We start from the raw sequence: 26592 nt of genomic DNA on the forward strand, positions 1-26592 counted from the left end.
ATTAACTCATTACTCTGATAATTCAATGTCTGAATTTTTAGAACGTTTTTTTCTTTAAACTCTCAAAAATCATTTTGATGATTTCATTATAGAATTGATGATTTTAAAAAAAATTTGATGATGAGATATAATCTATTTTTAGGAGTGATATAGTATGAAGAAAATCAGCAATGAATATTAATTCGTTAAAAAACGTTCCAGGAGTAATGCAAATACATGTTAATTATCCGGAATTTTCAATTTCCCTAATTAAAATTCAATGAGCCGTTATTACCACGCCGGTGTGTTCAGCCGGCCTTAAACCTCATTGTCAGTAGTTTTATGCCCGGAGTCGCCTCACAATGCGAGTTATTTTCCCTGGGTGCAGTGTTACCGAGAGAATCATCAGGGGCTGCCCCATTACAACTATAATAATTTCGTAGTAGTGATTTTCTAACGAGGTTTTTTACCCAGTTATTATACTCTTTTATATATCCTTTCACCGAACTCGTTAATCCACGTTAATTAAAATCCTCGGTGAGGTACATTTATTTCTCACATATAGGTTTAATCGGGATAATGAAATGTGGTAAAAAGATATTAATCGATGTTTACAGTTTTGTTGAATATCAATTGATCGCATTGATCATTGATTTCAATGAAATAATTCATCTGCAATTTTCTAATAGTATATTTGACGGCGAGACAGTTATTTTCGTTTGGCTGCGTATCTCGGTGTGAAATGAAAATAGATGAAAATAAAAATGAAAAGAAAAATGGAGAAATAAGGGAGAATAAAAAGGGATAGAATATTCCGAAGAAATGTAGTCACATATGCCAGTGGAATAGGAGAGACGGCCAGCGGGTCGTGATGTACGCGCGACCGAAAATGCGCCAGCACATGCTGATTTATCGAGGCGTATGTCCCCCCCTCCTCTGTACAGACAATTCCGTACAATTCTCACAGGCGTTGGAGAAGACAGTGACTCTTTCCGTATGCAACTGCTCCTTCGACGCCTCCGAGGCTAAACCAACGTGTGTCCTTTTCTTTGGCCACTTTATGGCTCTAACAACGCCGACTTGACTGCCAGTTGACATTCAACGAGTTACTATTCCTCTCTTGGAGAGTAAATCGCAAAATTTCGAGGCAACAACTTAGTACTTTTTCGATGATAGCGGATTAATGGCCGCTTATCCCATTTATTCGTTATTTTTTTCATTGAAATAATTCGGCGAGTTATCAATTTAATGGAAAATCGTTTGCTCTGGAAAATTTTAAAAGTGGATGATCGATACAGTTGACACGTCGGAATATATCACCCCAGACATGGAAAATACCGCATACCCCCGTATATATGGAATTTTCAATTCCATTGGGAATTTCTCCGAAGAGAGATCATCCACAGCCGTTAGTAGCACATAGACATGGATATAGAACTGGTTGGGCATACGCGTCGAGGGATGAAAAGTGATAAAGGTGCAGCCGGGAGCCATGGGGAACTTGGAAATGGGAGGGCGGAAGTATTACAGTACTGGAGAGATAAAAAAAAATAACAGAGTCAGAAAAATGGGGGGAGTAGAGGGGGAGGGGTGGGGGAGGGGGGGGCCTTTCCCTTCTGGAGTCATAGAGACTTGGGGCTGTTTGCGGAGAAATGCGAGAAACTTGGAATCACACCCTCTTACCCCCTTCCCATCCCCCCCTCGTCCACCCCACACTTCACCCTCGTCTTCATGCCAAATATTCTGTTTGCCGTTGCAACCCCAACTGTTATAACTCTTCTTCGATTTCTTATATTTTCTTTTCTCCTCGTATCTTTTCCTTTTTACAACCCCCATCATTCGGGATTATGCAATATTAATGCCCGAGGGTGGGGGGTTCGGCACGTTTCTCGGTTTATTTAATTGTCTGTGAAAGAGGTATCATGTCGATGTCTCATCGTCAAATGATATTCACATCTTGTTGAGGGATTTTTGCGATATTCCACGGATTTATTTTTTCCACATCGAAATATCATCTCGCAATGATTTTTTCTTTGTTAATCAAAATTTTCTATCAACGCAAATAGCACTCTGGGCTATCAGTTTTCATCATGAAAATTTACCTCGGTAATTGTATGCATGAAAGCACAGCGAATTGGCCAATTTTATTAGTCAGTATGCTTGTGCATAAAGGAAGAGGTTAATGGTTTGGAAAATTATTACAACTCCCTCTCGGCTCGTACAGAATCTCTCGATTCCCCCTAGACTGATGAGAGGGGTTGTTTCCCCGTTATTCCTGCCTCCAATAATTCAGCCAAAAAACATGGGAATGAAAAAAAAATAAAAAAAAAAGGGAAGATGTGCACGAAAAAAAATTCTGGTGATGCAAAAAAAAGGGGCAAAATGAAAAAGATTGAAATCAATTGGGGAAATTATTCAAGGCAGACGCATGAGACATGGGTTTATACATCATGTGTTTATAAACGAAGTACAAGGGAGTGTCTGAGGGAAAAGAGATATAAAAATCCCAGTTGTAAGACAGCGGGCGCGCGCGATGAATTACGACCTGTGGGCCGAGCGACCAACTGCAGCACTAAAATCCCGACTGATATATTATTACGTATTATTGCTCCCGTTCGGTTATTTATACCCATATAACATAATGCTTGGTCTGAGGAAGCGTCTGAGGTCCTGATACCTTTGCCCACTCTCCCGAGAGACATCGGGACCTTTATTTTAGTCGTATTGGTCATAACTTTACCGAGGGATTCGTCTATCTTTGATTTCCAATTATTGTTGCTAGTCAGTCGTGAAGGAGAAGACAAAATTATAGGATATCTTTGCTGATTTTTTATTTTTCTCTTACCAAGTCTACATGAAAAATTTCCCCAGAATTCCATGTACACCTGTTCAGACAAGATCGACACATCCAAAACCGAGATAACGCCATTTGTTTACACATCTGCCAACGCAAAATTTCCAGATAATAGAAAAAAAACATTAGCATTTTGCTTTTCGCGTGACATATGTCCATCAAAAAATAATAAAACCCATCGGTAATACCCCCGTCGGCCATGATAAAGCGATGAGCAACAATAATATAATGTAATGCGGGGATTTAAGGTTCTGCCCTCGATTATTCTACTGTATTTTTTTTTTTTCTTCATTCGCCTTGTCACACCGTGAGATCTCGTTCCACTGCGTTATGATTCGATCTACTCGTATGTGTATTCGGTAATCGTGAGAGAAAAAAGGAAATGAAGTGAGAGGGGGAGGGGGGGGGGGCAGTTACAGGGGGTAAAACAGGGCGGGTGTCCCGTTTTCCGGGTGACTTGGCTAAACGGGATCGCATTAGCACATAGTTTCTCCCCCATCGACGCTATGGGAGATTAGCATCTCGAATATTTTTTTTTTTTAACCCACGTGAGTTTGTACTGCCTCCCTGCTGGATATTCCGCAAGTTTGTACCTCCTCTCCAACCCTCGTCTAACCCCCCACCACTAACCTGCTATATATTTAAAAAATGTGCGAATGTGAAGTCATGAGGGATGAAAATTTTTTTGGACATATTTTTTAGGGGTTTTTCGTTTCTTCGTGATTTATTTAGAGTGCATTTTGGTTTTTTGAATTGGTTTTGTTTTTGGGGTGATTTTGATATCAGGGGGAGGAGAGGGGCTTATCAAAGTAGGTGGAAAGGGAGTAACAATTGTAGCGAGTGTATGTTAACCCGTCTGATCGTACTCCAGCAGCAATAAGTAAATGTAATCTATGACTCGTTTCCGGACACCTTTTCATTCCTTATCTCCAACGTCGAGTGAATACACAATTTTATTAAAGTTGAGGCCCTATGTACATGGGTTTTATTCTCAATTTGATAAGAAATTGTGTTGCCGATGAGAATTCAGTGTAGGATGGGGGGAATAGATAAATCTTAATTTTCATTGTTCAAACATTATTCAGGGTGCGAGTGAAAATTCCAGAGGGGATTAATTTATTTTCATTATTTACTCAACCACTTCTTACAACTTTATCCAAACAAATACTTTACAAAGTGCAAAAAAAAAAAACAACAACAAAAATTGCGAATTTTCCCTGGAGCCCAGTAATTTTGCCTTCTCAATCTTCAGATGCGCTCGTTACCATATCACACGCGCCGTCGTGGCATACCTCCCCCCAAAGGGGTTGCAAAATCCCCTCCTGCCCCTTCCCCTTTGCCCCGTTGAAAAACCAATAACAATTTATCCTGATGTCGTCGAAAACCCGTATACCTCACACTCCTTCCGTTTCGCTTTCAAACGCACACCATGAGAGCCCCTTCGGTAACAACCAGAAAGGGCAGAATGACGTGGAGAAGGGGGTGAAAGGGGGGCTTTTTAGGATGGGGGGGGGGAGGTATAGCCTTTACCTGCACGCCTCATGTATTATAATACCATATAATATAAGAACTCGTATGTGCCAGCCCACCTAACCACTCTCAGACCCGTTCATTTGTCCCTCCAATAGCCGGACAGCTCAAAGCAAACGCGCAACCTCCAACGCCATTTCTACCTCTTAACCGCACACATATACATATTATTCATACTAAACTCCCCCCTGGGTATGGAAATCCCCCTTTGGTCCCCCTGTCCCTCTTCACCCTTTGCCCCCCGTTGGAATGTTCTCAAATTACGGGAATATCTGTCAGACGTAATCGCTCCAGTTTTTGAACGTAACGTGTTATTAATATTTCGGGACATTTTAATTTTCGAGGGATGATGGATAGTCGGGGGGGGAGTGAGAGAGGGTAATGTGGGGGTGGAATTTTGAGGATTTTTGGAATTAAAGGCCTTCGGTTCCGGGATAAAGTGCCAATCAACGGGAATACCTCATTCCTCGGCCGAGAATTGAGAGAAGAAAATTGCGTGGACGTAGATTCTTTTATTCTTCTCGTGGTTTCATTTGCTTTAGATGTCATATATAAAAATATAAGAGGGATATTCTCGTTTGACATCGGAATGTCGCAGGGTGCTCCCCCCCCGAAAATAAAAAGGACTCAGGGAATTGACAGGATGTCGTGGTCTCCTAAACACTGGGTTTTGATTCAGGGAGAAACTACACCCGTATATGTGACATTTGTTAAACGAAAAAAAAAAGATGGGGGGGTACTAGTGTTTACACACGGCTTTTCGGAAGACTGCACCACGAGACACGAGTACCAATAGTTCTGTGTAGAGCAGTTGAACCTGATATTGAGGGGACATCGGGGATGTATACCTCATATTATCCCATAGTCTGTCCATTATTAGCTGCTTTCATTTTTTTTTCCCCCAATCCCCCGCCCCTTTTTTTTTTGTCATTTTAAAATGTAATACGTTTGTACCCCCGGGGGGAGCCGACAGGGACACTCAGCAATGTTTCCCATTCGAATTTTTCGTTGCGGAAAAATTTGTCCCACTGTCGTCAACCGAAACGACTTAAATGGATTTTTTTAATGGGTATTGAGTCTTTCAGGTATAGAAAATATTAGTTTCACTGGTCCATCGGCATAATGGGGAAACATTTGTCCAGATATGAAATTGTTGACATAATTTCATTTTTTAATATCAATTATTTGCACTCGTTTCACTTTTCTTCTTTATTGAAGAGCTCAGTTTTTTTCGCGAATAATGAAGAAGTAGTTTTTGGGAAGGATAATGAAGAGAAATGGTTTAATTAGTTCAAAGGTTGTGGATTAAATCCTCTATTATGATTTTCTCTCATTGTTAAATATTCTTGTTGCGGCTGTATCCACGGTGGAGGATTACAAGCTGCTTGACAATACCGGGGGGTACAATACCCAAGCTCCACAAACTCCCTCGAAAAATCATAGCCGTGGTTTTTGAGAGTGACGACATCTTTTTCAGTCGAGGTTTTGCCCTCACCGAAAATTGTCGTCATCCGGAACAAGTACCGTGTACGTAGGAAAGAAGATCTTTTTGTCGTTTGCCGCTGGCATATCAAATTTTATCCCTGTCATCCCAAGAATGAGACTAAGAATTTTATGTATTTATATTTCAACGGCCTCTCGTTTTATTCAACTCCATTTATTCATTATCCGAGGAAAAAACAATTAAAAAATACTGGCCAATTCAAATGATATTTCTCAAACGCCATAATGGACTTATTTCTCCAGTTAAAAAAAGGAGTAATTAAGATGGTCTAAATTCTCGAAAACGTAATTTCCTGATTATTAACAAATACCTTCTACGTAATTGAAAAAACGTGATTTACTAAATATGGAATATCTCCAGCTTCAACGAAGTAAATTAAACGAGTCCGGGCTCATTCTAAAGACCGATAAAATGCCTTCAAAATGGTAGTAAGTTATCGAAATTTCACTCCGCCAATTGCGATATATGGACATCTGAAGGAAAAAATGATGGCTTTAAATTTCCCTGAGTTGTTGAAGCGGTTTAATTCACACATGAAGGGAATTTTGACACCATGTGTAGTACGTCGTTGAGAATAGGATTAGGCCTATATCCGTCAAAATATACCGTGTAGAAGCGAATGCGAGAGAGAGTTGAAGAGGAAAAACGAGGCAAAAGGGTTTGGTACCGTTTAAATTGGCCGAGTTGAAGCGTCGACGTGCGTTTAAATGCTCGTCCATGCGACGACACATCAAAAGAGAATTTGCTCTGTGTAGGAGGTTGGAGGGTTAAGGCTCTCATATTATTTGACAGGCGCGAAAGGGTTATCAGGGTGACACTGTGACAGTTGAACTGTGTTTATGCGGACTGCGGTGGGAGGGGTTGGGTGGGATTGTATTTGCTTAATAACCAGGGGCTTCTGATGTAACTTAATTCTACCCCCAGGGCTTATTACAGTCATTTCAATGGATTCGCGTTGGACACTCATTAGAATTATCCTTTGTCTCATTTTTTAAAACCAAAACCGCAATTTTTTTTTTTTAGTTCATTTTCATCATTTTTTCATCGCGAAAGGGGATTTTTTTTCGGGGGGTAGTTTGTGGGACTTTTTTGACCGGAAATTTTCTCAGTTATCGGATGACACCATTTTTCCTCCCCTTTCCTCTCCGACCCCCTAGCCGCTGGTGAGATACCGCGCAGGTGAATAATTAGGGTTATCTGTTAATTTGAATTCATTAAGAATGAATATATATATATTTTTTTTTTTGGAGGAGAAATAACACATGAGGGTATTGGTATGTGGAAAACGGTTACATTCCGGACATTGAAAATATCTTAATCTGGCGGTATGCCAATTGGGCTCGTCCGCGTGTCCTTCAGGTCTTGGGGATTATATATAGAGTATTGTTTTCTCTTATTAATCATTTTGGGATTAGAATTGTTTTTTATTTTGCGATTTTTGACTGCAACGAAACGGTTTTGGGAACGTTTTTAGGGATTTTTTAAAAACTTAAATAATGATGGTATGTGTTAACGATTAATTAGTGGTGATACCATCGATTATTTTCAAAAGCGGTGCATTTCAATTCCCATTGAGTTGAATTAGGATATTTGTTGGTTATTGAGAGAAATCGACTCAGCAACACTCAAATATAATCGCTGTAATAGTTTTGACCATCCATGAGTATTAGATCGGTAACTTCCGACGACACACTTGACTTTTGCTGGGTTATCGACCGTGAAACGAGACACCTGCTCTCCAAGGCGGGTCTCTTTTCTTCTGGTGGAGTGCGAATAGAGTAAGGACAAGAGACAGTGCTTCTAGACACTGGATATATCTCTCGATTCCAGTGAGAGACCGGTAACGTTCACCACTCAAGTTCTCGTTATGTCTTTTTTTTTCCCCCCGGACACTACACGCGGTAGATTCATATCAATCCAGAATTGTGGAGTTGAAGATGCATTTTACCTTCAAACTGATTCACAAATCAATTTTTTCACTCGGTAAAAGTTGTCGCAGCGGGGGAAATGAAGTTGAAAATTTTTATTATGGGCCTGAGCCGCGTCGGGGCCGGATGTCTCGACTTGTCGTCGCATGAACATGAAAATCCTTTTTATTAAATGCTTCAGGTGTTTGTTTCAGATGTAAAAAGACGGGTTTATGTTGGAAAAGTGTATTTTACGTGGCGGTTGAGAAAGTTTTGGCTTATGACTAATATATTCGGGGGAATATTTCCGACATTTGTTATCCTAAATTAAAAAAATGAGAAACTCTAATGACAACGAGTTCACACGGAATTTATCTGTGAATTATTCAAATAGAAAAAAAATAAACAGAGGGGAAGTAAAATGGTGGGATATTTATCGCCGGAGAAGTGTACGCAAAATGATATTTGATCCATTTATAGCTGGTGCATTTATTTCCGTGGAAATCAATCACCTGACACACCGACAGCAAAAATATTCAGGACGTGGAGTTTGAACGGGTGGTTTTTTGTTATGTTTGCAGACTGCGGGGATACCCCGAAAAGCAAGTTGGTGAAGGGCTTGAGAGTCAACCGCTAATTGGCCAAAGACGAGTTCACGTATATGACGTGGAGGGATTACATGTACGAGTTTTGAGGGCCAAGAGAGATAGACGGAGTGAGCTTTGTAGGACACAGCGCGTGTGAGTAATTTGTTGCCAATTTCACCGTTGATACTTTTGCCCCGCGGTTTTTCATATTGATGAGATGGAGTCAAACTCCTCAGGTTGAATGGAATTTTGGGCATGTGGGGGCCATTCCGGGCCGTATGAATGAAAAAAAATTTTTTCCACCGTATTTTCTCCTTTTCGCATTCGTTTCCCGCTTTTCACCCGAAAATTGTCAACAGTTGACAATTTCCTCTAGTAATTAAAATTCCATGAGAAACTGTCAGGACTTTTTTTTTTCGCGAAAAATCCACCAACAATCAATTTGTATCGCGGTGTCTCATTAATTCTCTAAATATCACCACAAAAAATCTATTTGACATCTCTTCCGTCATTATGTCACTTCCACCCCGTCATCCACATTTTTTAGCAACTCGGGGAAATGAAAAAAATTGACAAGAAACAGTCGATGCAGTTTGCCGACGCGAAATGTGCAGTTTTCTTTGGGGTATAACAAACACAATCCCCCTCCCCTCTGGGGGTTTCGCGGGGTGGGGAAAGGGGGAAGGGGGGCGGGGGGGCACAGCAAAACCTGTGCGAGCCGTGCAAATTCCTTCGGAGAAGAGCCAAGGTCGCCAATTATCATTGGTGCATGATGGGCGCGCAAAGGCGGTCTTCGCACACACAAAATGCCCCCATATGACAGCCCATATTGTACAAAATCCCCTCCTCACCCCATTCCGCGGTATCAATTTTTTTTCCAATTAAAATAATCAGCCAGTCGTTGATTATTTTTTTTCTTCTTTCTTTTATTAGTCTTGATTTTATTTATTTGTGTGAACTCCCACGGTGGAGAATGAGACCGAATCCTCGCAACTCGTCGGCTCACTGATTTCCTACCAGAATTTTAATTATTAGAGGCAAAAGAAAACGTGAAAAAGTTTTTTCGAGGTCGATGATCCTGCTCTCGTTTCCGCGCACCGACGGCTTTGGAGGGGGGGAGTTTATTGTTTATGGGTGGAGATATTTGCGGTTTTTTTTTTTCAATTTAATTGATTTTTTTAAGGAGAGAAATTGGAGTTTTAGGGAATGATCGGTGAAAATTAGTTGCAAAGATTGGAATAATTGAATTGTCACTCGATGATTTGTTGATATTTTTTAAATTAGATTGTTGGTAAAATTTTTCATTTTCGAAGGTAGAATTTGAGTTTTCTAGTAGAGAACTAGTTCTTTATTTTTTCATTTCGAAAGTTCTAATTAAGATAAGAGAGGTTGACTCTCTGTTGAATCCCGTGACACTGAAGAAAATGGTGGAACTGTAATTTATGGTGATGAAAATTTATCGAACACCCGGCCCTAAATTTATTTTGTCATTCCAAATAATATATCAAGTTTTTTATAGATTTGATCGTTGAAATACCTCGCGCACGATCCCAAGGGAATTTTCCATTGAAAGTGTCTTTCAGTTGCATTTTGCGGGAATTTCAATAATTCGATTTCAAAATTTCGCGGGAGAAAATGCGATTATCGAGAGAACGATCAGTGAACGGATTTTTTCATCTCAAATTTTCGATTAAAATCACTTCCACAAAACTCCATCGGCTACTTTATCTGAAAAAATGATAAAAAACCATCTCGAATGCTAATATTATCCCTTGAATTTTAAACAATATTCATTGAGTTTATAATAGATCCGACCATTGACCCAAAATACCGTGGATTTTTCTTGAATTTATGACAACTCGAACTTCATAAACTTTATAGTAGATTTTTCCGTTAAAAACTGTCATTTAAATGCACTTGGTTCACCCACGCGTCTCGAAATATCCAAAAATAAATTGAAAAAAAAAAAATGAGAGATCCGTTGAAAAAAAAAGAACTACCTAACCGAGAAACCGGTAATCCAAGGACCATTGCTGTTTATTTTTCAATAAATTTAATGTCACAAACTTCTTCACGTCATTAGAATAACAAGACCAAACACAAAGTGCATGGAGTGAATTAAATTAATTCTGGAATGCATTTTTTTATATTCCCGGCTCCTCTCTCGGCATTCGTTCCTCATTTCTCTTGTCTCCTCTTTTTTTTTATAAATAAACCACTGCACCTATGACACTAAACTGTGTCCATACAGTTGTAATTCCGTCCACAGACTTTTTTTGATTGCACGTCACGACTCGATTCCGTGACAGCGCACCAGAACCCGCTATCCTCATAATTTTTCCCATCCACCAATTGATTTTATACACATGTTTCACTTGTATATCACTAATCATCATTCATTTCACACGATAAAAAAAAAATATATTTATGAGTCAAGCGGTCGAATCGAAACTTTCCCATTCAGTAAATATTGATGAATGCCGAGGGAACGAACAAAATAGAAATCTCTATGTATCAGAGAGTGAAAATCAAGATGTGATAACGGAAATTCCCGATTCTCGGTGCCCATTTTGCCCAGATGGATCTAAAAAAACGTGATAAATAGTGAATTATTTATAAAATTCAATGTTCATTTTGTGCTTTCAAAAATATTTCGAGAAATAACTAAAAATCATTTGGCTTTCTAACAGAATTATTAAAAAAATAATTTTATCGTGGAATTCATTAACACTCGTCCCAAAATTTCCTGGAAACAAAGAAAAATTCTTTGAATTTTCACGTCCATTAAATTGAAAGATATGTCAGCCTCGGTGTCATAAAAAAATATATATTTCCCCAAAAAGCGTATCCAAAAAAAAAACGTAAAAAATATTTGTGGTGAAGATTTATTTATATCTCTGGGTGTTTTGGGGCCGGCGGATATTCATAGGGGACATCAGATATGAAAATGGTCACTCAAGGAATATTACGAGGTTATAATTCACGTGATGTGTATTAGAAATTCAATTTAATCTTTTTTTCTTCTTCTTGTCTATGAATTTTTCCGTTTTCTTTTATGGCCGTTAGGATGAATAAATAAAATACGGAGTGATGGAGAAAAAGGGAGGGCTTGGGTGGGGGAAACGACTCAATTCGCAATAATTTGGATTAATGATATTCAATCCTAAACGTATTTATTCGGGGATAAAGGATATCTTTTTATCGTCCTGTTCATTAATTCGATCATGTCCGAGTGAGGGAGCCCCTGCGGTTATTATTATTATTATTATTATTATTATTCATCCGGATATTTGTTTGGGGGGATGGCGAGTTTTTTTTCACTAACGATAATTAATAGTTCACGTTGATTTAACTGTCTTCACAAGAAATTGTAATCTAAATTGGCAATCGTTGAGATGTCAAAATACTCTTGACAATTCTACCTGTAAACATTTTTTCAAGTGACAGTTATCATCCAATTTCAATGCAATTGAGCTCACATCGTTGGTTGAAACATTATCTATTGAGTTACTGGACTGCTGTTCCATTATTTTTCGTGTTTTATCTTCACAGTTGTATTGTCACACGACAAAAACAATAAACTTTTGAATAAACAGTGATAATTTTTCATTAGTGAATTTATCCAAATGAATCTTCCGGGAAGTTGATAGAAAATTGTACCAACGAGCTAATTAAGCCCGAGTGCATTGAATTCGTGTGATAAGTGTCACTTGAAAAAATGGTTATAGACGGAATTGACCAGTGATAGTTGACGATGTCAATGATTGACAGTTGATAATGATTCAATCAATTATTTTCAGTCAGGATGCATTCAGCGATGCAATTAGATTATTCGCAAAATAGACACTTTGCACTAGAAAATATTGGAGTATCCATTGAACCGCCTAGAATTAATATCAATCAATTCCCCTCTCCCCCATAAATAAACCCTCGTTTATTGTTACAAATTGCGAATTATCACGTGCCCCGTCAGCAATAACCAACTGAAAATCCCCCCTGAATCATCAATAAATTCGATATTGAATTTGTTGGGAGTTTATTGCCGCCGGATAACGCACTCAACGATCCTGAAATGCCTCCGCCGATGGTCAATAATCCCACCAGATAAAGATACCTGTCTCGATACAGTCTATCGTGCCCCCGGCTTTAAGTGGAATAAAGCGATAACTTTTTGATTATTTGTCTCTGAAAATTTAAAAATAATTTCACCCAATGAAAGCTCGTTTATCTCATTCCCGCAATCGGGGAATTCGCGACAAATTGCTCGGTATATATTTACCCCGAGAGAATCTTTGACTACTGTTGCCAGTATTTATTAATGATTTTCGGGACTATTAGGGCCTTAGGTATCCCAAACCGAAATTCCACATCCCAAAAATTCAATTCCTCTCCCTCAAGAACGCGGAGAAAAAAAATAATTCTCGATGAGAACAAATTAACTTTCATCCGTGATTTTCAAAATGTATTCATCAATTTTTGATCCGATGGATTAATTTATTTTTTCAATTAAGAGAATACAACGGATGACTGAAAATGAAGTTTTAATGTTGGTCTTAATTTCTTTCCATTTTCGGTAGATATTTCCAACGAAAATTGAAACTTACGCGTTGTGCTCTCCTCATTACACTCCAGTGGATTATTTCTCCCTCCACCCTCCTCCTCAAGAGTGGCACGGCTAGGTCGTGCCTGTTTTCTCCTCGACATCCCTCCAAAAAGTCTCTGAATGTCCCCCAATGCGATTGAAAATCCCAAACCCCAAATAGAAGAATGGAAAAATTTGAAAAATCACCTCCGTCGGGCCGATGCGACCCACCCCCCACCCCCTGGACACAGGGGGGGTTGATAAAAAAAAAAACCCCCTTCCAATCGTTATCTAAAAATAGTATTTTCTCGGATCCACTCTTCCCATTGTCACTCGTTATTTCCAATGTCTCCGGGGAGGGAAATAATAGAAAAAAATTTCGCTGTTATCACTACGGCCTTGACACAATATCACTGTCACGAAGGTGCAACACCACCCCCCGATAAATCCACTCCCTCAATTCCATGCGTGATGAATCGGTAAATAATCCACGTGACAATTCAACAAACTCCATAAATTATCGATTATATCGGTTTATCAGTTCTCACTTGGCATCTTGTCACGTGTCAACGTGAAAATTAATTTATCTATTTAATCACTAATTTCAATTGATTAGCATGGATTTGTGCATTCACTTATCGATGATTTTAGGATGTTTTTCATTTATTTGCAATCACAATCTAGTGTTTCACGCGCACTCTCGCTGATTTTAGCACATCACATGGTTATTTTATGATTTTATTCATCAAATCAACTGCACGACGATTTATTCATAGAGCACGGATTTATTTACGACGTATTTGATATTTTATCGATGGGTGTGCACTTTTTAATTTTTTTTTTTCCTGGGAGTTGTTCGGAATTTAGATTGTTGATTATTGTTATGAATTATTATCGTAATGAGGATTATAATGCGCGGTATTGTGATATGGGGTAAAGCCCCTGGAGTCGGCCGGACGACGGACGGACCAGCTCTGGGGGCCCGTCGTCGCGACGCCCCTCTCCATCCTCGTATCCGAGTAAATGTCCGATGGTAGGGCTAACACTCTGCGCGCGCTTTTCGCTTCTACTCCCACCAATTTATACTCATTCGCTCTCTCTGTTTTTTATCAGAGTGAGACATTTTCCCCTACTTTCCTATTTCCCAGGGATCATCAATTTTTTATCATTCAAAAATTCGTTTTTTCCATTCATTTTTTCTTCTAATTTTTATTTCTCACGTGTTTGCAATTCAACATTTTTGTCAGTTTTTCAAAATTGATTTTTTTTTTTGCTATTTTCATTTGTTTATCATTCAAAAATTCGATTTTTATTTCTGTATTGTTTTTTTCAATTTTTATGAATTGAACTGTACAGCAATCTCCTGCTTTTAACAAATTTCTAGAGATTGAAATTTTTATGAAATATGTAGAAATCGTTAATTTTCGGAAAATCATTTTTCAATTTAATAAAAAAAATGGTAAAATTCATCTATTGATTTTGGGGAGAACAATACAGTGTAGATATAGATTTTGGACGGTCATTACTGCAATTATTCTGGTAACATTACCCTCTCCCCGCTTGTTTCTTATATTTTGTTGCCCCTTCTCTGAAAACACACACTTGAACGAACTGTTCCGCGGGGCTGATTTTCGCCCCACTACATTTTCTGCCCCGCTACGAAAACGGAAGGCGTGGCCACCACGATTCTAACCGGCGTCTCTGTCTCCGCCCCTCTTATGCATTATTATTGTACCCGCGAAATAGCGAGTAGTATCGGTTCGTGAGGGTCAGACCCTTCAGACATATTCCCAATTCATTATTCATTCGTCTCAACTATTCCCACCTACCTCTATTCATCAATGACTTTTTTTCAATTAATTACCCCATTATAAATCACCATAATCCCAACAAATAAACAAATCCCATTTATCCATCAATAATCACTTCCCCGCAAATACTCTTCTCCTCCTGTCTCTTAAGAAGAAATTGAGAATTATCTTTTTTTCTATTGATTTGAATTTTTTATTTGGGAAATTACTACAAAATTGGAGTTACTTGTTTCGAGGGATTCAGTGGGAACTTCGGGGATTTTATTGACGTTTTGGGGATTGATCTTGTCGCGTTTATGTGGGTAAATCGAGGGAATGGATGAGGTGTGGATGAACTGACGGCAGTTGATGGTAAAAGGTGAAAAGAAGAGTCTGAGGGCGCGAGCAGGTAAAGAATTTTAAGCGGAAAACGGGTGGTCGGCGCCGGCGCCGCGTCATTTTCCCCCCTGTGTCCCCCCCTTTTACTCCCCCACCGCGGTCGGGCTATTTTTTCACACCTTCGACTATGTCAACCATCGCACGAATACGTTACACTGATCCCAGTCATTCATGAAGTTTCACCAACACGGGAGTAACTTTTTTTACTGGAACTAGAATGAAATGTCCTTTTTTCGCGGAGAAAACCGGTGAAAAAAAACTGGGATACACTTGTCGAACACAATTCGCGTGCGGAGGTGTTAAAGAATAAAAAAAAAAACTTTAATTAACTGAAAAAATTATTGAATTGAGACATATCCGCCCGGCAGGTATAATGTTAGAACCCCCGAAGGGAGAAATAAAAAGAAAATCATCTCAGCGCCTGATTTCTGAAATGTCAATGAAATATCAAATTCCACCCCAAAAGAATCCGAAAAAAAATCTTTGTAAAAAAATCTTTGGCGGGAAACATGAAAAATCCCCTGGCAACTCTCCGCAACGGTGAAAAATTAAATTTTAAATTTCCCCGTGTTGCAAAAAATGGCCGAAAAATTCCCATATGATGTATTCATGAGTCCATACGTGACGCGGGGCACAGGTTTGTCAGACCGCAGATGGCGAAGCGATAGTGGCGTGTGCGCGCGCTCTTGAACCGAATGAAAAACATGAAATAGTTTCAGGCCGCTTCAGGCGAGACCGGACCTGTTCCCTATCACCTTTCTTTCGTCACCAACTTTTCCCCTCCTCTCATTCCTACCGCATCAAAATAATTCCATATCCCCGTGAATTTTTTTTTATCACCGAATATGTAATACATATCCCCCCCGATGGTACCCCGATCGTACCCCTTTTATCACAAACATTGTTTCGCACACAAGCGGTTTGATTTCTTCAGTATATCGACGGGCCGGTTTTCAACGGCTGCATTTTATTACGTGGAGACGATCGAATGCGATTACCAACGCGGCAAATAAAAGACTTAAATCCACCACAAGTTGAGAGGAGTAGAGGGGGGGGGAAATGGTTCGAATCAAGTGCGTGGTTGAGATGGAATTAAAAGGGTTGCAGTTGACGTTGGTTTATGACTCTTGAGCTGGGATCAACCTCTCCTGTAACCGGCAAATGCCACTGTCTCAATGCGCATTTTGTTGACATGCTTTTGATCTTACGTACGGTTAAATGCGAATTATCCCGACTTGATGTGAACAAATTTCATTATTTTTCACTTTTAATGTGTATCTTGTTATGTTTACTCAGATTTGATATTTAGTTTCGATGTCGACGCGGTTATTCTTGGGAATTCAGAATTGTTCGTCGACTCGATTTGAAATTGGCGCCAATGAATTGGCGGGAAAGATTGAGAAGATTGCGGGGATTTATGGGTCTAGGCGTATAAATTATATTATTTGATTGAGTCGTTAATTCATTGAATTGCAATTTGGTGGTTGAAATATTTTGAATGGATAGGGTTTTTTTTTTTCACAAGTTGGAAAATAGATTGGGGGGCAGTACGGGTTGTCAAATGGTTTTTCAAGGTTGAATTTTCTTTGGCCGTGGCTTTTTGAGGATCTCATATATCGTTGGAGTCTCCATTCTACTCGCGGTGTGGTATCTCTCGGAGGATCTTTGACCATCGGGAGACAGATCTCGATTGGCTAATGAGAATTCATGCTCTCTCTCCCCCCTTGAATCCCGGCTTGATGCTGCCTGTAGGAATATGTGGGGTATAAACATGTCGTAATGCAAGAGGGTGAAGCCAGAATGGATTGAGCATTTGTATCGATTTTGCATTTAATTTGGAGTTGGGAAAAATTGATGAGGGATTGGGGTCGGTTTGTTCAGTTGCCCTGGAACGTTTTAAATAGAATCCGCGGAGAATATTGTATCATTGGGATTTTTTAATTTATCAAAAGTGAAATACGCCACTGAAATTGATTGATTCAGTCATCATTAATTGACAATCGTCGATATTGTCAAATATCACTGGCAAATTCTGTCTATAAACATTTTTTCAAGTCACACTTATCACCCTAATTCAATGCACTCGGGCTTAATTAGCTCGTTGGGACAATTTTCTATCAACTTCCCGGAGGATTCATTTGGATAAATTCACTAATGAAAAATTATCACTGCTAGTTTCTGTGGAAATACTGTGAAAATGAAACACGAAAAAATAATGGGACAGCAGTTCAGTAACTCAATAGATAATGTTTCAACCAACTATATGAGCTCAATTGCATTGAAATCCATAAATCCAGGTATCATCCATACCTGCCACTTAAAAAATGTTTACAGACCGAATTATCAGGAGTATTTTGACATCTCAACGAATGACAGAATGAATATCCCTGAAATCGATGAATTCCAGTCTCACCGCACTCTGTCACTCTCAATCAATTTAATTGCAAAAACAATCAAACCATAAACATTCTGTTGTTTCTCCCATGAATGCCATTAACATTGCAAAATATCTCAGGCGAGATGTGTTAATAATAACTGGAGGGCTCTGAATTCATCCAATTTGAATGTCTCACCAACAATTCATCCGCGCATCGTCTAAATAACAACAATTTCACTCGCAAAACAAAGAGAACAAACAAAAGCCATGAACAGAGAAAGAGAGAGGTACAATTCCTCCAAGTGGGAGGGATTCATTCCAAGGTTTCAACATTGGCCGTTTGAAACCAATACCTTAGAGCCAAAAGATAGAAAGAGAGGGTAAATACGGGAGGGGGCGAGTGGGGGAGAGATGGGTTGAGTATGGGGGTCGACCGATCGTGGATCTCGGTCGCATAAATTTGTTTTAATTGCCAGCGACGTTACATTTTGCTTTAATTATGCCGCATTATCTGGGAGGTAAATTAGGTAGGTAGGTCCAGCTCTTCGTCTCCATGCCCCACCTCCCCCTCCCACCCCCTCCTCTCATTCACTCAACTCTTCCATTCCCCCCTTATCCTTCACCTCTACCTTCATTTTATATATCCATTTTTTTTTTCTTTCACTCAGTCTCGCTCTTTTTTTCCACTCGTTTTGCCTCAAGTTTTCGTGTTTTATTGCTCTTTGTTACGGATAGGGGGAAATAAATCAATAAATAAAGGAATAAGATCTCTCCTTGGGGGGGAGAAGGGGTTGGGCAGGGAGAAGGTATATAACAGGTATATGAGGATTTTTTTCTCTCTCCACTTATATGTTCCTGCGCTTTTGAGAGAGAATCGAAGGAAGAGCGTGTGACAATTTACTTGGGCAATCTCCAAAAACTCGGCGAGTTTGTGGTTTTAGGGATTTTTTTTTCCTCTCGTCTCTCTTTCTCTCTCCCTGGCGTTTTTTTTTCAGTTTGTTTTCTTTTCGCCTTGTTTCAAGCGGGAGATGGATGAGGAGGGGCATCTTTTCGCGTTTCACCCTTTGGTTGTTTCTCTGGAGGAGAGGGGCGGGTGGGGGATTTTTTTTTGGGGTCTTATACCACCTTATGGCCGCGTTATTTATGCCGGGTCGGGCTAATAAACATATGAACGCCCGTTTCTTCCCACACAGAGTGTCGTTCCCCGTCGACGCGTGTAGAGGGGGGAGGGATTTTTGGCCAGGACATCCGTTTTTTTTTTTTTTTAAGGAGGGATAATGGGGAATTTTTCGCCATTGCGATGTGTCGAGAGTTTGAAAATTCGCGCGCAGGGATGCCGGTCGTGTCCACCTCCACGCGCACTGTGGTACGCGGTAGTGGATCGGTCAAGTGACTGGCACAATACCACCGCGATTTCCCTTCTATAAATTCTCACAAATTCATACATAATCCTGTAACATCCCCAATCTTATATACCCGGTGGAAAATCACTCGAGAGTGTGGGGACGGCGCGGCACCGACCGGCGAGTGATTTGTGAAGACGCTTCCGCGCCCTCGTAATCACGTGGGATCTCCGCACTGTCGCTCTTCAAACTGTTTCGCGAATATATAGAACCGGAGTGAAACGAGAGAGTGTATCTTATACTCCAGGCCGTTATTATTCACCTGTGTGTCGGAGAGAGATGGATATATTCTTATTGTTATTATAGGGCCGAGTGATGGGCGTCCGGGGATCATGGCATGTTTATGCGTTGAGATTCGATGTGGCCTTGAATTGCTCCTCTTGCAGTCCAGAATCGGTTGCGAACAGGGGGGGTGATGGGGGGGTTCCATCCAAGTCGTCAACGGGGAGTTGTGCCTCGTTTATATACCGCCCGAGATATCTCTGCTCCTCTCCTCTTCTTCACTCGTTACTCTTCCTCTCTTTTCCATCCGTTCCCTTTTTGTTTGTCATTTAATTTAATTTTTGGTTTATTGCGCTCGATAGGCTGTTGGGGGTGGTTTTCCCAAGATTCTCACGGAATGATTAGGCTTGCGTGTAAAGAGACGGACGGGTCTGTAATCAATGTTACGAGGGATAACCAGTCATTTGGAGAACTGATATTCACATCAATGTCCACCTCTTGTAGCTGTTCAGGCTAGTCACTCGCAAAAAATGAATATTGTTATTCAAGTCCTATAAACGATTTCGGCAATTCTGTTGAATACATAAAATTGACATTTTTCAATCTATTCATAAATTGATTAGGATAGAACCATTCCGCGGCCAGATCTCTCTGGGGATTTTCATTAAGGAACTGATTTACCTCTCAACTCTCCATAATCCTTTTAATTAATTGGGTAACTTGTCATCATGGGTGGACTTGTGTGTTTATGACACGGTCATTTGCAGATGCTACATTATAAAGAATGGGAGAAAAAAAAAGAGAATAATAAAGAGCCGGCCTCCGGGTTAAAGAGCCGGTAGTGACGATTCAGGGCGTGGCAGGGAGCCGCGGGGTGCCCCCGTTGGGAATAAATTACGTGAGACGACGGGGGCGCGAGGGCACCAGTTATTATTTCCTAATAGACGAGTCAACAAACTGTTCACGCCCCGTTCCAAATAGCCTCTTGATTAAATCGTCAACGGTAGCATTTCACTAAATTAAATTAAACAATTAAATCAGACATGGGGCGATGTGAGGGGGGCGAGGGGGGAGACGAGTCGCGGAAGGGCCATTTAAGGACTAGGATTAAAATATCATGCGTTATTGGCTCAGACGATTGCGATCAATCATAATGTTTATCGTCGAGAACTTGGTGTTCGTTAAAAAGTTATTCAGACCTGGCGATGGAGCGATCTTGTACAGCAGCGCCCAGAGCTTTTCGATCCCGGTGGTCTCATGCCTTTCGATCGATAATCGAAAACGTGCGCGCGCGCTAATCTTCAATCGATAGCGAACTACTACACTCCGAGTGAGGCACTATCTGCTGACAGTACTCGTGGAGTTGTATCTATTTTTATCCGATAAATCAATTGAACTTTCAAGGATTTATTCAACTAAATCGATTATTTTATTTCATTTTTATGATCATTCATTTTTTATTCATCATTCATGTCGCATAAATTCGTACGTTCTCATTCTCGCGTTATATTTACAATAGAGATTGGATTAATCAAATATCCGTAAACGGTGAATTGATTATGATCCGTTAACGCACTGAAAAATCGCATAACTTTGATAATTCATTTATCTTAACACACGGTGTAACGAAACCGGCATATATCATTTATTTATTTCCTCAATATTTGATAATGCTGCCCTCCCCTTCGGTTTATCATCATCATAGTCATCAACAAGGTAGTTGGATTTATAATATTACGGCAATGTGCGCTATAAACTCGGCATGCGGCGGTCGCGCGAGACGATCCAAACGCCCGTTAAACTTTTTCCTTTTATTATCACTTTATTATTGGCCCGATCCAACGTTTATAGCCGTATTAAGATGGCCTCCTTATACCATAATATGTATATACGATACCAAACAGGGGTATATGGAGTTCTAACTGCGAGGTGTATATATGACTTTTGCGCATTCTCCACCTCTTCTACCCCCTCGTCAGTTTACCACTCTATCAATTATACATTCCTGGAAATACGTCGTGGAACCGTCGAGACTCAACTCTTCTCAACGATGCTTTTAGTTATCTCTCTGCATTTTTACGATGGGATATATATTTTTTTTTTAACCGGGGTAAATTAGAAATATGGGCGATATAAAAATATTGGGTATTATTTTACCATTCGGGCTATGTATTTTTATCAACGGGACAAAGGAGTTTATTATCGTGCGTGAGTAATAATTAATTCGTTCTTCTCAATTTTTTTATTATACATTTCGACAATTACCCAGTATTCAATGTGCATCGCGGAATCGCGATTTTTATTGGACTTAATCCGTTGGTATGGGAATTTTTAAAATGATAGATTGGTTGAAAATTTATGGGAATCGTTTATTAGAGGGGCGCAGTAATTTTTGGTGGAGAAGGGGCGAAACAATCTATAAATATGGGAAAATGGAAATGGGTATTGGAATTTTGGGTGTCTAGTGGCTACAGGAAGAGCCGCCACGACAGATTTTTATCTCGAAAACGTGGGGGTAGACGATTGACTCTAATATATCGCGCTCGTTAGAATCTAAATTGGGTGGGGACTGGGATGAATGAAAAGACAACTGCAAGGATTTTTTAGTTTTCTATCCAGGTAGACGGGGAATTGTGATTTTTAATGGAGGTTGTGTCAAATATGAGAGGGCCATCATTTTTTTCAAGGGCACTAGCATTATTCAAGGGTTATAGATTCCACATTCTACAGAATAAATATTCAATATATAAATATATAAATACCAATTTAAAGTGATCTATGTGATTTAAATACTGCTCATTATTGATATCGCCTCATTAGATGAGGTTTTGTGTGAATTATTGCGAATAACAATTTATTTCAATTATTCTCACACTGGAAATTCTCACGCTTAATATCGAGTTGATCAAGCCCTCACGTATAAAACAGTCGGTGGTCCATCTGATTCCTGGCAGAAGCCCGAAATGTCCACACATCCGGTGCTAACTCATCTCTCCACGGTCGAAAATTTTAATTTTAACAGTTTCCCCCTTCACCAAAACCGAAAAAATACCAAAAGCGATTCGTTTACGATCCTCGGAGCTAGCGTATAATTTTATCAGCCCTCCCGATCTCATCCTCAAAAAATGGCTCTGCCATCCCTCTCACTCGATATTTCGCCCCAAATGACAGGCGCGTGAGACAAAGAGAGGCAAAGTTAACCGAAACCTGGGAAAGAGACTGTTCTGTTTCGAGCGATTCTCTCCCAAAACAAAAATAAAACACAAAGAAAAAATGAGAGAAAAATGTATATTGAGAGGAGGATGAGAGCTGAGGCGTCTGGAAGCTGACCATATCTGAGAAAAACCGGGGAGAAGAGAGAGGGATTTGAAAAACAAATGGAGAAAAAAAATTATGGAGGTGGTGTGGTTGTTTCCTTTATAGATTTGTAGAAAGTTGTAAATCAAACGTTAATGGGGTACCATGTCCGGGGCATAAAGAGCTCCAAACAACAGCGCATAACGATAAAGATTGAATTTATAAAAAGACCTTGTGCGGTATGGTATGCATATACCTGGTCTCGTCTGTCATTGATTTTTCGCTCGATTTTCATTCTCAATTGGCTATTTTTTCTCAACGAAAATTCAAATTCATTATAAACTTGGAATCAAATTTGAGCTTAATCTTTAATTCCACCGCCACATAATTTTTCTTTCTCATTCTCATAAGCATTGAAAATACCTATTTGAAGGTGAAATTAATTTTCCGAGTGAAATTCGACCTTCATCAAAATTAAAAACGATCCACTAATTAAAAGCCACTCATTAAAGTTGACCCTCCGATCTTCCGTAAAAATCCGAAAAAATAATTGTCACATTTTCTCCAAAGGAGTAAACCCCCAAATTTGATCCGCAGACGTAATAAAAAACGTCCTTCACCCTCTCAAATTAATTTTCTTCATCAACATCTGCTTCGAACCCATAACACGCCTCGCATTCCCGTGTCTCTCGATTTTCCAATGAAACAGACGACCTGTCATAAGCCATTGCATGTTTAAAACCTTCGTCCCAAAAAAAAATAATAAAAAAAGGCGCAATTTTTCAAGCTGTTTGGATACACTTCTCAAAGCGTAACAACCATTTAGGGAATGTTGATCAGGTGTGTGTGTTGAGTTGGTGCACGCGTTTTAAATGATTTTCTTCCTGACCTGGAGCAACATCACGATATGCGAGCACGTGCGTTCACGGGTAAAACTGCTTCTTGCATTTTCCGTAAATGCAACTATTTAATAGTTTAGTTGGCATGTCAGAAGAGTGGGCAAGGGGGTCGGGGGGGGTTAAGAGGGAGGGGTGGGCAGTTTGTCCTCCAGGTGGCAAGTCGAGTGTTGTCCATGTAACATCTCGTTTTCCTTACATAGATAGATCTTTTATCCAGACTTGGCATCTCGCTCGGTATAAATGCCATACCACGAACATGAGACGTGTAAAAAGATGAGATATGTCTTATCCCATCTTGACCATTAAACATTGCCATATTCTGTATTTAGTGGCTATTAAGAATATTTTTAGAAAAAATTCTTGTTTATGAGGGAGAATTTTTTCGTGCTATTTGTCGGATTTTATAGCATTGATCACGGGATTTCAGGGACTATTGATTTTTATACTTTTAATTTTTTGGCATTCGTGATCGAGTTGAAGATATTCTGGACATTTTTTATATATTTATTTTATGAATTCAACAATTCATGCTTTCAATGGAAAAAAAAAACATGTTAACGAGAAAAAAATGTTCTGTTTAACGTCATGTGGTGAATGGAGACCCCAGTACGATTTTTAATAAGATATTCTTTGCGGATATGAATAGAATAGTCGGTGATGGGAGCAGCTGCGTGTGTTTAATGCGAAAATATTAGTGATAGATTTTGGGGGAAAAAGTTAGTGAAATTCGTTGAGCCATGAATTTTCGTGCAACAAGTTGTCAACTTGCCGATCTCGGTAGGCCAACAACGTCAACCATCCGAATGTCTCATTCCCGTTATTCTTTTTTTACCCATTTTGTTCCTTTATTCACGGCAGTGTCCTCACCACCCCGGGAAGAGAAAGCTTTTGGGGAAAAATAACGAACAGGCACCTCTTAAACCATTTACTCACGCTTGGCAGGAGTGTTCAAAATATTGTCACTCTGTGGATTCTCGACGGTTTGGGGATCTTAAGCCCCGATTTGTCGCCAGCGGACGATATGCACTTCAAAGTTCTTTCAAATGTCCATTGAATTTTTTTAATGGAAAATTCATTCAATATTCTCCCTTACAAATATTCACAATACCCAAGTCTCTCGAAAATAGATGGCAATTATCTTTCATCGTCGATAAATATTCATTAACAACGCGACTCAACATAAGTCCCCGCAAAATATCAAATAATCTTCCCATTGAAAAATAGTAAATAATAGTTTCGGCCATTTGCAACCCCCTGTTAAACATTTTGACTGCAATAAATCACAATTAATTAGCGGAGCGTAATGATGTGGCATGTTGACTCCAATTGGTACCGACTCATGCCTCAGTATTAGTGTGTTTTCATTTATAAACACACATACCCACCACGTAGCTACCACACCGTGGCATGTGTACAACTTTGCCCCGGAGCAGGATGAGCCCGTTGTACTGTATGAGAGGGCCATAATATTCCGATAGGTAATTGCCTTTTCAACAGCCCTAGTAAAGCGAAATACAGGCTTGGCCTTTATTTTTTGCCAACTATAATAAAATATACAATGCCTCCACCGCATACGATAGCACCGAGTTAAAAAATAATAATCTAGCGAATGCATTGGGAAAAAATTTTCGACTCAGATCGATTGCGATGCAAGATTGTTCTATGTGCTCTGGACAGTGGACAGTGGAAGTGAGATGGATATATTGTACGAGTAGAGGCAAACACGACAACACAGAGGTGTTAATACAGAGCTCGATCTCCAGGACTCCACCAGTTTCATGCAATATGCGCATGTTTAACTGACCAAAGCTCTGTATCGGCGCAGAGAGGACAATACTGGTGCCGTTGAGAATAGAGCTGTGTTGAGAATACAAGGGAGGATGAGGTTGAGGAGGGTGAAAAGAGGGGTGAAGGGGGAAGGGGGCAAAAGAGGGGGGTATGGACGGTGGTCAGTAGGACCGGAAGGGACGAGAGCGATTCAGAGAGTACAGAGTGAGGGAGACAGCCAAAGCAACTCTGGGACTGCTTTATTTATACACTTGGAGTTGCATTCGACTCAGAAAGCCCTCTAAGTGTCTTTGTCACGGGTAAATATTCAACTTTGGTACAAAACTTGAAACAACTTCAACATAAATCAAATGATGTTTGCATTCGACACGGGGAGGGGAATGAAAATTTCTGGGGCTTTATGATTTTAATTTTTATTTATTTATTTTTTGCTATTGCTTTGCTTTTCTCTCTCTTGATTTTTGATGCATCTCTTGTATTGATTACTGAGAATGCCGAGATTATGGCGGGGATTACGGTATTTACGGTAACGCTGGGGATTATTCGAATCCAGAGGCCGACGACAATGAGTTGTACTGTCTCTATGTATAAATGAAGCATCGAATTGCGTCATTCTGCGGGATATCTAATGCATCAGTTGTGGAGTACCGGTGAATGTCGGATTTATGTGGAATATTATGGGAAAATTAACTTTGCGCAATTTTCAGTCGATTAGCGTCTCAACTATTTCGCAATGTGTATTTCAATTTGAAAAATTAATTTCAATAGCTGAAGTTCTTCATCGACTTCACAAACATCCCCAAAAAGTGGGAAAATCATCAACTAACGAACACCAATCAATATATCTAGAGAATATAATCATTTATCGATCATTATATATTTTTTAAAATATATATCGAATGAGGGATTCTGGGGGGTTACAAAAAAATTGAATTCTCAAACAATTTCAACATTTTATTCTCAAATAAAACAAATGGACTAACAATCCATTTTCAATTCTCCACTCCTCTCTATATTCTCCATTATATTATTTGTCCCTTATTTTTTGCAAGAGCGGAACGCACAGAAGTCCGTGAGATTTTTGCCGATCCACTCGAGGCGTGATACGTCCACGAATTTCCATAATATTCAAATGGATAAAATGCGCGAATCTCCACGATTTTGCGGCGATAGAAAAGGAAGCGATATCCCTTGGTGAGGAGGGGGTGGTGAAAGAGGGAGAGGGGCAAGGGGGTTGGAATCGGGGTGTTTGGAGAGAAGCCGACGCGCCTCTTGGTGTTGCACGTTGACATATTTATCGGCAGCACCGGCACCTGCGAACGGGTGTTCCCCCTTTTTTCCCCCCCTTTCTAAAACTCCCCGAGCCCCCCTCTTAACCCCCTTCTCTATTCTGCCATAGGCCTTACACCCAGTGCACGGATTCTCGGGGGCATTCTTCTCGTCTCTCGGCTTTTCGAGATGATATTCGCGCGGG

General features: G+C 39.8%; 1 protein-coding gene and 1 long non-coding RNA gene across 2 annotated transcripts in view; one reads left to right on the forward strand and one right to left on the reverse strand.

The window, feature by feature from the left end:
- The window catches only part of LOC105266078 (homeotic protein spalt-major), a 28204-nt gene extending 14339 nt beyond the window's left edge, over positions 1–13865 (reverse strand). The window contains exon 1 of the mRNA XM_011303975.1: positions 12966–13865. Coding sequence (XP_011302277.1) covers positions 12966–13065 — 100 coding nt within the window. The 5' untranslated portion in view covers positions 13066–13865. The remainder of the gene's footprint in view (positions 1–12965) is intronic.
- The window catches only part of LOC105266079 (uncharacterized), a 152762-nt gene that overhangs the window by 18395 nt on the left and 107775 nt on the right, over positions 1–26592 (forward strand). Inside the window, exon 3 of the long non-coding RNA XR_892132.1 lies at positions 8356–8514. This is a non-coding gene — a long non-coding RNA (uncharacterized lncRNA). The remainder of the gene's footprint in view (positions 1–8355; positions 8515–26592) is intronic.

The sequence above is a fragment of the Fopius arisanus genome, unplaced genomic scaffold (genome assembly GCF_000806365.1).
Source record: "Fopius arisanus strain USDA-PBARC FA_bdor unplaced genomic scaffold, ASM80636v1 scaffold00036, whole genome shotgun sequence".
Classification (NCBI taxonomy): Eukaryota; Metazoa; Arthropoda; class Insecta; order Hymenoptera; family Braconidae; genus Fopius; species Fopius arisanus.